Source organism: Rhinatrema bivittatum, chromosome 9 (assembly GCF_901001135.1).
Source record: "Rhinatrema bivittatum chromosome 9, aRhiBiv1.1, whole genome shotgun sequence".
In the NCBI taxonomy this organism is placed as follows: Eukaryota; Metazoa; Chordata; class Amphibia; order Gymnophiona; family Rhinatrematidae; genus Rhinatrema; species Rhinatrema bivittatum.
The window spans coordinates 151,832,676-151,845,279 of record NC_042623.1 but is presented as its reverse complement, the minus strand read 5'-3'; the positions used below and the strand labels follow the sequence as shown (position 1 = coordinate 151,845,279).

General features: G+C 38.7%; 1 protein-coding gene across 1 annotated transcript in view; it reads left to right on the top strand.

Annotated features, from left to right (window-relative positions):
* Positions 1-12,604, top strand: part of CUL3 (cullin 3) — a 233,785-nt gene that overhangs the window by 21,476 nt on the left and 199,705 nt on the right. Inside the window, exon 2 of the mRNA XM_029615271.1 lies at positions 3,331-3,528. Coding sequence (XP_029471131.1) covers positions 3,331-3,528 — 198 coding nt within the window. The remainder of the gene's footprint in view (positions 1-3,330; positions 3,529-12,604) is intronic.

The following is a 12,604-nucleotide window of genomic DNA, read 5'->3' as shown; positions in this document are numbered from 1 at the left end:
GGAAAAAAAAAATTGAAGGTTCACTGGTCGGCTCACTAGTAGGACTTTAGGGGCAACAGTTGTACCATGAGAACCATACAAAGGCTCAATTAAAAAGCTATTGAGCATACCCTGTGGAGAAGCTATGATTAGAAATTACAGGGACTGTTGGGACAAGGTTGCATGGATCTCTAGGGGAGTAAGAGTCACAAGTAATCACGTTTGACTATTAACATAAGTGCTAATTAGCAAGGTTACAGTGCCATGGGAGCATGAAAACTGTTATATGTACTTTATCAAGTCACTGTTTCCTGTGGACCAGGAATATTGTCGGCTCACTGACCTGATGTTTGGGGAAAAAGAAATGGCTCAAAATTAACACCTGCAAATGATCATTCGATTGCTTCAGTTTTACAATGTATTTATATACTTAAGCATATACATAAGTATGCGTATATAAAAAGTCTTCACACCCTTGTACATTTTTCATATTCTATTTTTAAAAAATACATCCCGGGGTTCTGAAAGAATTAAAAAATGAAAATTTAGACCTATTACAAGTAATTTGTAACCTATCATTAAAACTATCCATTGCACCTGAAGACTGGAAGGTGGCCAATTTAAATCTGATATATAAAAAGGACTCCAGAGGTGATCCAGGAAACTAGATTGGTGAGCCTGAATTCAGTGCTGGAAAAATCAAGGAAACTATTATAAAGAATAAAATCTCAGAATATACAGATAGGCGTGATTTAATGGGACACAGCCAACATGGATTTACCCAATGGAGACACCGTATAAATCTGCTACGTTTTTTTTTTTTATGAAGGGTTTAATAAGTATGTGGATAAAGGTGAACCAGTAGATGTGGTGTATTGGGATTTTCAGAAGGTGTTCAACAAAGTCCCTCATGAGAGACTTCTGAGAACTAAAAAGTCATGGGATAGGAGGAGATGTTCTTTTGTGGATTGCAAACTGGTTAAAAGACAGGAAACAGTAGGAGAAAATGGTTAGTTTTCACAGTGGAAAAAGGTAAACAGTGGAGTGCCTCAGGGATCTGAACCCTGGACTGCTGCTTTCTAATATAATTATAAATGATCTGGAAAGAGGTATGCGAGTGAGGTGATTAAATTTGCAGATGACAAAATTAGAGTAGTTAAATCACAAGCAGATAGTGATAAATTGCAGGAGGGCCTTGTGAGACTGGAGCAGTTTGGGGATACCACATACAGTTGAAGGACTTACACTTTAAGAACACTGAAAGATCAAGAATTTGGCAGTTAAGGTTTAGTGCATAAAAGTATAGTCATGTATTTGAGGTATAAATATCTAATAGAATATTTCATGATGATGAGTAATGTATTGATGTGCACTAGTTCTCAGGATGATCATATCCAGGATTGGAAACATATTCTTCATGACTTAACTCACCAGAGATGAAATGCACATGCCATGTACTCACATACTCCTCTGTCACCAATAATATTTTTAAGCGATGAGTGCATTTCTTACTTGGAAAATATACCCCTCTTACACCTCATCCTACAGTTCTCTCTTCCACAATCCCACCCTACTCAGGAGCAGCCCTCTCTGTCCTCCCAGGCCCCAAGAGCCAGGAGTGTTAGGTGCTACTGCCTAGTATCCTGGTGCTTCTCTTCTGAGATGAATGTGTCCTCTGCAGCTCTGATCCGCCATCCTATTTCAAAAGCCCATTTATGCATATAAATTGCATTTATGTGCAGAAAACCTTGTTTTAAGAATGTAAATCCTTTTGAAAATTACTCCCTTAGATTGTAAGCCCTCCATGGATAGGGGAAAACCTACAATACCAGAATATAATTTGCTTTGAAATGCCAAAATATAAATCAAACAAATACTTCCTATCGGTGGCGGCTGAGGTGTTCTCACAGCCCTACTCTGCCATGCTGCTGCTTCCTGTTGGCAGGGATTTTCACTGCTATACTTCAGTGTTGCCTCCTGCAGGGGTGTTCCTGCAGCCCTGCTCTTCCACGTCTTTGTTTTAGTGTGTCTACTGCATGTTGCCTTCTTGCTCTTCAGTAAGGGCAGGTTTATTGGCTGTTTTTCACCGGCAGTGTGATGCACAAGAAACAAGCATTTTCCAGTGGTAAGGATGTTGTAGAACAAGCGATCATGATATGAGTTTTTGAAAATGGAGTAGACTTTGGGGATAGAGGGTTAAAATAAGGAAATATTTCTTTGCATAGAGAAGAAAACAAAATTTAAGAAGGTATAGGATAAGAACCACAGAAGTGTGAGTAGTTTGAAACTGCATACTGGAAATACGTCATAGCAGGCCAAAACAAGCTCGCTTCTCAAATTGTGGCATCCTTTCCTCCTCTTAGTCGGTAGCTGTTTGGATCGAGTAGGATTATTTCTTTGTGTTCTGAAGATGTTGTGATTTGATATTTACTTTACTTGATCTATTTGAAAATCAATAAATTGCATACAAAAAAAAAAAGCTTGAAATTGGGTAGGCTGTGTGGTATTAACATCAGGAGCGGTCAAGAGTAGAAGGCCCATGATGTCCCTATCTGTTGGTTTTCTCTGTTGTAGTCACAATATTTTTTTTCTTACCTTTAGAAATGGATTTCTCGGTTCAGTTGTGAAATCATTTATGTAAAAAGCAATGATATCTTGTGGAAAACACTAAGAACAATTTACATTTTTGTGGCTGATGCTTCTTTAGAGGCAGGATACATCTAGTAAAGCACTTGACCAATCATATTGACTGGTTAAGTTGTTTTTTTTTTTTTTTTTTCCTGGCATGTGTGTTCCTTCTGAGAACTCAGTGTGTTTCACTAGCATGTAAATAAGATACACTTTTTTATTGCTTCATCAAATCTTCAGTCTGCAGTAAACACACACCGATGTATTCTGAGCTCTGCTTTTTTTTTTTTTTTTTAAATGATTTCTTTGAAACGGTTGCATTTTAGTGGGGTCCAAGGTTCATATTCAAATAGTATATCTAAATATTTGTCCTGGGTTGAGAGAGGAAAAGAAAATAGTTATATGATCATTAAAAAGTGTTTATATTGTACTGGTATTTTCATCTGTTTACATCTAATTGACCCATCTGTCTAATGTATTTGGGGCTTTGAAACAATACAGTACACATTTATCTAGTAAAAGCATTCATATCAAATAAAATATCTTGAAAATGATGACTCTTACTTTTTGATTTACCTAGGATTGGTTTTAAAGTAATATGACATTTGTTGCTGTATTATAAAGCTCCTAATCCACTTATTTTCTCCTTTTAACAATAAGCAGTTTTTAATTGGTAAAATACTTTAGTTTTCTTTTATACTGAGTCATTTTCTGTTCTTGCAGATGACCATGGATGAAAAATATGTGAACAGCATTTGGGATCTTCTGAAGAATGCAATCCAGGAGATCCAGCGCAAGAATAACAGTGGCCTCAGCTTTGAAGAACTTTATAGGAATGCATATACTATGGTATTGCATAAGCATGGAGAAAAACTGTACACTGGATTAAGAGAAGTTGTTACTGAACATCTTATAAACAAGGTATCTTTTTAAAAGTTTGTGAGTGCCTTTTATGGCAAGCTGAGCTTAAACAATTCAAAATACAAATGAAATTTAAAAGATTCAAGTAAATCAGTACTGAACATTTGTGGAGAGCAGGAGAGAGAGTGGTTGGCTTGTTCATATATGTGCTAAGAATATAAATTATTTGCAAAATAATGTTTCAGTCCTATATTTTCATTGTAATACATCTGTCCTAAATACATACTGTGCACCAAAGTTAAAGATGAAGAGCTTATGAAAATCCATTGCCAGTTCTTAATTTCCAGAAATAATGCATTCTTAAAATGACTATGAAATAGTTTATCTTACTATCTGTGTAACAAGTAGGTTGAGACCAGTTGTTGGTACAATTATAAAAACTATGGGTACCACACTAAGTTTCAAACGTATTAATTTGGGAGCCTAAAGTGTAGGTGTATTCCTTTTTGTGGTATACTCCTCAGTCAGTACTATGGAATATATCTGTTCTGGGAATGTAATAGAACCAGAGGCACCACTAGAGAGCAGAATTTGTGTATCTTCCTGTAGTCCAGAGCAGCACTGCTGCTTTCTGCCAGTTTTTTTTTTTTTAATTTGTTTTGGTCTCAGTAGGAAATGTTACAGTGGCAGCTATGTTTTTTCAACGTTTTTTTTTTTTCTTTCTGGATTTTATAGCAATGTTCTTACCCACGGCAGCAAGAGAGTGACTGTAGCTGAGGCGGGATTTCTACTAGCTAGTTGGCATCATCAGTTCAGTGATGCTATAGAGGTCTGACCTGACAATTGTAGAGGGAAGATTCTTTCCTCAGCCCGTGTGGTCTCCTTAGATGCTGTGGATTGCAGGATCACAGACTGGTAGGACTAGTAGTTGATTATGTGGCACAGCAGAGGTCTACTTCTCCTGAACCTTTAGGATATGAGTGGCAAGGGCTGTCCTTAAGGTCTTGAACTGGCCACTGTCCATTCCCCTCCCCCCAGGTAAAATGGCTTAGCTGAAAATTGTCCTTAAATTGGAGGAAAAGCTCTTGTGGTATAGTCTGCATTTAATTTAATTATGATTTTGTTTTCTCAGATAGTGTCATGCTGACTATAGCAATACAGCAGTTGCAAGTTTAGGGGACAGGTTCTGGGACTAAAAATCTGGTAATAGTTGAGCTGCAAATAGCCAGTGGCAAAAAATCCCATTTTTTCCCCTATAAAATGACTTTGGAGGACATGGAAACCTTTTACTGGTTGACACATGTTTAACCTTTACAAAAGTACAAATGAAATGCATTTTCTATGTGTATGTTTTGAAGCATGCTGGTCTTCTCGTTGAGGGAACTAACTGCCCTCATCTCTCAACCCAAGGACTGTAATAGTTCAGTTCACAACAGAGCCTGAGCCATTTGTAGCTGAGAAGTTTCTTGGCTCTGCACATCTTCTAGCCTGCCCTTAGACTTAAAGACTGCAAAGATGAGCAATCTGGTCACAGCTGCTTATCTGAGCAAGAAGTGCATAGATGCTGACAAACATCCAAAATCTTATGCTGGGTGAGGTTCAGCCTGTGTATATTGGCAAGTCGTATAGAAGTCTCAGTATAAAAACAGACTGGCAATGTAAAATTTCCCTAAGGCTAGGAAAATGGGACCAGAACTCAGGTTTCCAAAAAAAAAATGCTCTTGGTGGGGCATCCATGGTCAAAGTTGTTTTTATTTATTTTAAACTGCAGTGATAGTTCGTTTGGTTATAGGACAACCAGGTTGTAACCTTGGATGCAATGGCCCATTGATGGACAGGATCTCTTCTTTATATTCTCTTCATGAATGATTGGAGCAGTACATGATCAGAAGAAGCAAGGCTTAAGTGATCCTGAAGACCTCATAGTAGCCTAGTTTACCATGTTTGTGGAGTTGCTGGATCTGTCAGTTTCAGATTTTTTTTCCTTCTGGTTTAAAATGACTTGCTGAGTTGTGGTGTCATTCTGTGTCCGGAGCCAGACAGGCCTGAATTTGCTAATAGATTTACTGGCCTGTGCCTAGGGCAACAAAAATCTGAAGGGCAGTGGGCCAATTTAAGGTTTGCTGCCTCTCAGCTATGCTGAATATCACTCAGCAGAAAACCACCACTCCAGCTCTTCCTCTCCCAGTGCAGAGGCAAGGAGTGAGGCTGGAAGGGACATGGCAAAGAAAAACTGCTCTACTCTGTATTCCAGTCCTCTCTCCTGTCCTGTGCAGGGATTCAGAAGGAGAGAGGTAAGACCAGAGCACACAAGCAGGGGGCAAAGAAAAGCTATTGTACTCCCTAATCCAGGCGATATCCTCCTGTCATTCAGGGACATGAAGAGGAGCTGAATCTGGAACAGATAGAGTAGAGAATAGAAGGCTGTGCCTTATACCTTCTGCTCTGTTGTCCATGAGAGGCAGGGGGGAAACAGTGCCTAGGGCAGCAAAATTGTCACTAGACCCAGATTCTTTGAAATAGACAACTTGCAAAATGCCAAATTTTGAAAAGGATAATCAGAGAGGGTCCCTTGAAGGCAAGGTGGGACTGCCAATAAGGCTAACTTGAATGCATTATATTCTTTGATGCAGAGATAAGGTGTACCATGCTTTGTAAAAGTCTTCATACTATTGTACATTTTTCACATTCTGTATAAAAAATACAAATCAAAATATATTAAAGGAGTTTATTTTACTGATTTATACAGTGTACTGTACATATTTGCCATGCAAGAACAATTATAGAAATATTCCAGAAGTAATGAATTAAAAAAAAAAATCTTAATTATGTCTTCACACCTTTGTACTCAACACTTGCTATAGAAGCCCTTTTTGAAGCAATAATAGCCATGAAGTATCTACCAACTTTGCACAGCGGGACGATGCAGTTTTTCCCCATTCTTCTTGGCAGAATTGCTCAAGCTTTTTCAAGTTAGCTGGGCATTGTCTTTGGACTGTAGTGTTCAAGTCTTAACACAGATTTCTTTTGGATTCAGGTCTGGGCTTTGACTGGGCTATTCGAGGGTGTTCACTCTCTTCTTGCTGAGCCACTCCATTATTGCTTTTGCTTTGTGCTTAGACTCATTGTTCTGCTGAAAACAGAATCTTCTCCCCAGTCCCCAGGTCTGTGGTAGACTGGAGTACATTTTCCTCCTGGATCTGCCAGTACTTTGCACCATCCATTTTTCCCTTGATCTTCACAAGTCTCCGAATACTCGCTGCTAAAAAGCATCCCAACAACATAATGCTGCCACCACCATGCTTTACTGTAGGGATGATATTAGAAGAGTGATGTGCTGTCTTGCTTCACATATAGTTTAGCGTTGAGACCACAATATTCCAGTTTGGTCTCGTCAGACCCCAAAACCTCCCGTATGCATACATTATCCCCTTAGTGTATCTTAGCAAATGCTCTATGGCACATCATATAGCTATTCTTCAGCAGTAGTTTCCTTCTTGCCACGTTTCCATATAGACCATGTTTGTGGAGAAATCTTGAAATTGCTTGCCAGTCAACATTTTCCCCAGTCTCAGCCAGGAAACCTCTGTTCTTTTAAAGTAGTCTTGGGTCTTACTGTGATTCTCTGCAGCAATTTCCTTAATCCTCTGCTACTGACTTTGGAGAGATAGCCTGACGGTGGCTGTTACCACTTTACAGTGATGGACCTGACAGTACCCCAGGTGATATTCAAATACATAGAATTTTTCTTATAGGCTTCCCCTAATCTGAACCTTTTGAATGTTATCCCAGAGTTCTTTGGGTAGCTCCTTGTTCAGCACATTTTGAATTTTTTGGTTCAAATTCATTTCTTACAACAGAAACAGCTTGATTTATTAACCCAGGATTATTTGTCAGCTCATCTACAGTGTTGGACACAGATGAGCTCTTTTTAAATTATCATGGGCTTTATTAAGGCAGTTTTTTTAAAGCTGGAGCTAATTTGGGTATGCTCCAACAAAGAGTATAAGACTTGATTTTTGTTCTTATTTACTTTAGGAATATTTCTATAATTGTTCTTGCTGAATGTGTAGAGTATGTTGTATATATCAGTGAAACTTCTACTTTAGTGCATTTTGACTTGTACATTTTTCGCATTCTGCTGTCTAAAAAATGCAAGTGTGTGAAGACTTTTAGAAAGCATTGTATATGTTGGTCGTCTGTGCAGCACAGTCTAGAATTTCTGTTGAAGCAATTTGATCTGGGTTTGTTTAAGCCAGTGCTAGGCAAACTATGACCTGTGGGCCAAAAATAGCCCCCCTTCCTGACACAGATACTGCATCATCCTGCCCAATTAGGAGAAGATGATGGCCAGTATTTTTCTTCAATAGCAAATGCAAGCTCAAAATTTGTTAGCACAGCCAGCAGTTTGCGCAGTCCTGTAAATACAAGATTTGTAGCTCTGATTGTCCCATTGATTTTCCTAAGAAAATCAGAACTTCAAATCCATGCATGCAGTGGGGCAAAACCAGGAATGGATCAGCCTGTTTGACCTGGGGTCAGTTGACAACCTTAGACTCAGTATGTTAATGCTTCAGCCGAACCATGAGAGGATATCTTTTTTTTTTTTTTTCTTCATGATCCAGCCTGGGGACTAACCTATTGGGGGAAAGGGAAAACAGGCAGTAGCACTGTAAACTGCATCAGGGACCCCCCCGCCACCCCCCCACCCCCCCAGCTCCTGATGCAGATGAGAGCCAATAATGTGGCCTGGTTTAAAAAAAAGTGACAATTATTGATTGACCAAGGTGACCATTTTTAATTGTCAAGTTAGTAGATTGGCATTTTGTTGTGGCATTGTCGGCCGAATTTTAAAAGGGTTACGCGCATAACTTATGCACGTAACCCTTTTAAACCCCCCCCTGCGTGCGCAGAGCCTATTTTGCATAGGCTTGGCGGCGCACGCAAGTCCCGGGGCTTCGCAAGGGGGGCGTGTCGGGTGGGCGGTGTGAATTTTGGGGCGTTCCGGGGGGCGTGCCGGGGGTGTGGTGCTGGCCCCGGGGGTGTGATCGAGGCCTCCAGACCAGCCCCTGGGTCAGGGGATGGCGCGCCAGCAGCCTGCTGGCGCGCGCAGAGTTACGCCTGCCTCTGGCAGGCGCAACTTTAACAAAGGTAGGGGGAAGGTTTAGATAGGGCCGGGGGGGGAAGGGAAGGTGCGGGGGGGGGGGGGGTAGAAGGAAAGTTCCCTCCGAGGCCGCTCCGATTTCGGAGCGGCCTCGGAGGGAACAGGCAGCGCACGCAAGTTGCACAAATGTGCACCCTCTTGGGTGCGCCGACCCCGGATTTTATAAGATTCGCGTGGCTACGCGCGTGTCTTATAAAATCCGGCGTACTTTTGTTCGTGCACGCGTAGATTTATAAAATCTACCCCTGTATGTGGTGTTGGTTTTTCAAAAAAGGTTTGCCTAGCCCTGGTCATCTCTCCAATATATGGACCTGTTACAAATTATATCTCATCCAGATCTGTCAAACTTTAATGTCCCTGGATTCTAAAGCCTTTGTCTTCCTGGAATTTGAACTTTGGTTAGTGTGGTGATGGGAGCCTCTTTTTGAACTCCTGGGAGAGGCTTCCTTGTATTTCTGCACGCTGAGTTATTTTCTGTTTTGCTCAGAGTTAGCAAACTAAAAGCTATCATCAGCTTTGCCTTTTCTTTCATTTTTATTGTGCTACATAGTATTCCCAATTCTATTCTAAAGATTAACATGGGTTTTCATGTTAATCAGGACATTGTCTTGCATACTTTTAGTCTGAAGGCTTTTAATACAAAAGAAACATTCCATGCTGTGGGTATTAAGACTGCTGAAAGAAGATTTTGAAAGAGAACATTTTCAAAAAGTCAGAAACTTTCATTTAGTAATTTGTTAGAATTACCAAGCTGTAAAACTTCCATTACTAGATGGATATGTTTTATTTTATGTTTACAAGAGAAATTGCAAAACTACTATAAATGAGTCAGAATGCATTCTACTAAAGCAGTATCCAAATCTTATGCGGAGGAAGCACATGCTTCAGATGAGATCTGCAAAGTAGCCACCTGGAGCTCTGTATATCAATCAAGTATTAACATGGTGGATAAGTGAGCCTTGACAGATGCATCTTAGGCAAATGAATTCTTAAGGCTTTTGTGAACCTAGACCAATAAGGGACTGCTAAGTTACATCAGATGGTACTATTTGAGGAGTGTAATAGAAATGTTCTTATCTGCCAGTTTTCTTTCTATGAACTCTTAAAACCATTTAGCACCACTTACTGCCCTTCCCTTGTCAACAAGCAGGGGTGAATTAGCTGTGACTTGAGTAATATCATCTGATGGCACTGAATGAACCCTATCTCTCATGGCTCAGTAAAAACTAAAAACTACTAAACCAAATGGAACTAGTAATTAATATTTAAAAAACAGAATTTATACACATTGAACGAAAAAACATTGAAAGAATTCAGAATCCCATCAAACTTAAAAATGACAAGACAGTGGAATTAAATGAGAAAGCTCGTAACCTAGGAGTAATAATTGACATGGAACTCGGCCTTAAGCAACACATATCACTAAACGTTAGAGAAGGCTACGCCAAATTTTAATGGTCCTTAGGAGACTAAAACCCTTATTAACTCAAGCACACTTTCGAACAGTTCTACAAGCACTAATTTTCGCTAGTACAGACTATTGTAACACACTTTTCCTAGGATTACCTTATACAACACTCAGACCACTACAAATACTGCAGAACTCTGCTGCCAGAATACTTACTGGTAAAACCAGAAGGGATCATATCACTCAAACACTTGCCGAATTACACTGGCTGCCAATAGAACAAAGAATGCAATATAAAACGCTATGCACAATTCATAAACTAATCAATGACAAAAATGCTGACTGGCTAAACACCGCACTGCGATTGCATGTCCCCCAGATAAATCTGAGATCAGCCATTAAAGCTCTACTAACTATTCCCTCTGTCAAAACAGCAAAACTGACCCAAGTTAGAGAGAGAGCACTATCCTTAGCAGGTCCAATATTATGGAATACAATGCCACTCGAAATAAGATTGATGAAAGATTTAAAACTCTTCAAAAAAGGTTTGAAAACTTGGCTATTCAAAAAAGCCTTTCACAATGAGGTCAATGAGTAAGAACATCTACTCACAGATGAAAATCACCTAAAAGCATAACTGCTTTCTTTACTATTTTTATCATAATTATTAATTTAAGAGCGACAGTATAAAATGTATATGATTATCCAATGAATCATACAAATGGTAATTCCAATCCTCTGTCCATATAGAATAGATTATTGAAACATGTAACCGAAAAATTGATTGGCACCCCCTAGATAAATATACAAACCAAACTTATAAACGTGCCTAATTGTAAACCGTTATGATGGTGTATTACTAAAAGACGGTACAGAAAAGTTTTTAAATAAATAAACTCTAAATCCTACCCTGCTGGAATGTGGTAAATAATGCATGCATGCTACCCATTAATAGCTGTGCCCCACTTTATATGGTACAGACAGTGCACACAGTACCTCCTACTCTTCCTCTTTTGAGTCATTCCAGCCTCTGTCTTATCCCCAGGCTGACTGAGACAGGGAGAGCATTCAATGAGCACTGCATGTGACTTACTCTGAGTGTTGAGCAGCAGCAGAAGTGGAGGAGCTCTGACATCCACATGCAGCAGTCATGATAACTGATTATGCTGGCCAACTGCATCATACTGATTTCTCCCTTCTCTTGCACTTGTTTTATAGAGGCATTGTGATGGGTTCATGTGTGTGTCTGACCCCTCTCTCCCTTGTTTTAAAATTTGGAAGAGACTGATAAGGGCTTTCAGGGCTTTGTTAATTCTTCTTTTGACCATATGAGTCTTCTCCATGTTTGATTGAGATATATATAGATAGATATAGATATATAGTAACCCAAATTTTTAGGCAATATTGCACTTTCCCTAATGATTGTTCAATGTGTAACATGAACCAAAAACACTCCCTTTGGAGCGAAATACAAGCACTATTATTATAAACAAATTAATCTTTTTATTAAATTCATAGAAAAATATCAAAGTGAACAGTTCTCTTAAATAAGGGTTTACATAAAATATACAATAGACATTTGTATCTCACCAAAATGCATCATTAACTTCTATATAATGCTTGAATCAACCTTCATTCACTCTCAAACATACCCATTCACATACATACTCACTATTCAATACAACCATAAATAATCTATGCAAGCATCCACTTATCTAAAAACAATTTCAAGATTGACAATGTATATTATATAGTGTTCAATTTGCATCACTGAAACATTGTTACTTGTACCATAGAACCTGCATGTAATCTAATTCAGTAAGCCTTATACTACAATCCCTTTTTAATAATCCCAATCCTTTCTTTGAACCTCATTGATCCCAAAAATTCGGCAATGTCTAACTAGTGCTTGATTACAAGCCACAAAAACCCCTTAAAAAAAAAAAAGGGGGGGGAGGAAAAAAGCACCTGAATTATAATATTTGATACATCACTTATTTAAGATAATTCATATTTATTGAAAATTCTTTTATAAAAGTATTTTGTTTACAGACTATTCAAGATACTCATACATAAATTTAATATAAAGAATACACAATTCCAAAACTTAAAACCACTATTCATCTCTCAACTCTGGCTAATCTCTTACTATCACTAAATTTAGTCACCCTTTGAACTTAAGCACAGCACATTAATTCACCCTTTATATTTAAGCACAATACATCATCAAATGGCTATACTTGTTCATGTATGACACATTTCCATCAATGAATACATAAAAATAAAATTTATACTTCATATAATATTAATCCACTTGTCTATTATTTAGTGTTACAGTACAGTATTGAAAAAAGAGCTGTTATGCCCAACCATAACTTTTCATTTCTTAGTATCACACTGTGTAGTTTTGATGGCATAACCTCATTACTCGCTTACCCTATCCGTTTCCCCACTGTGTCCAATGATGGCGTATTCACTTATTTTGCATATCCCAACAAGGCCTCGTTTCGCCTATACGGCTTCTTCAGGGGAACTTTAATTTTCAAAAAACCATCAGCTACACA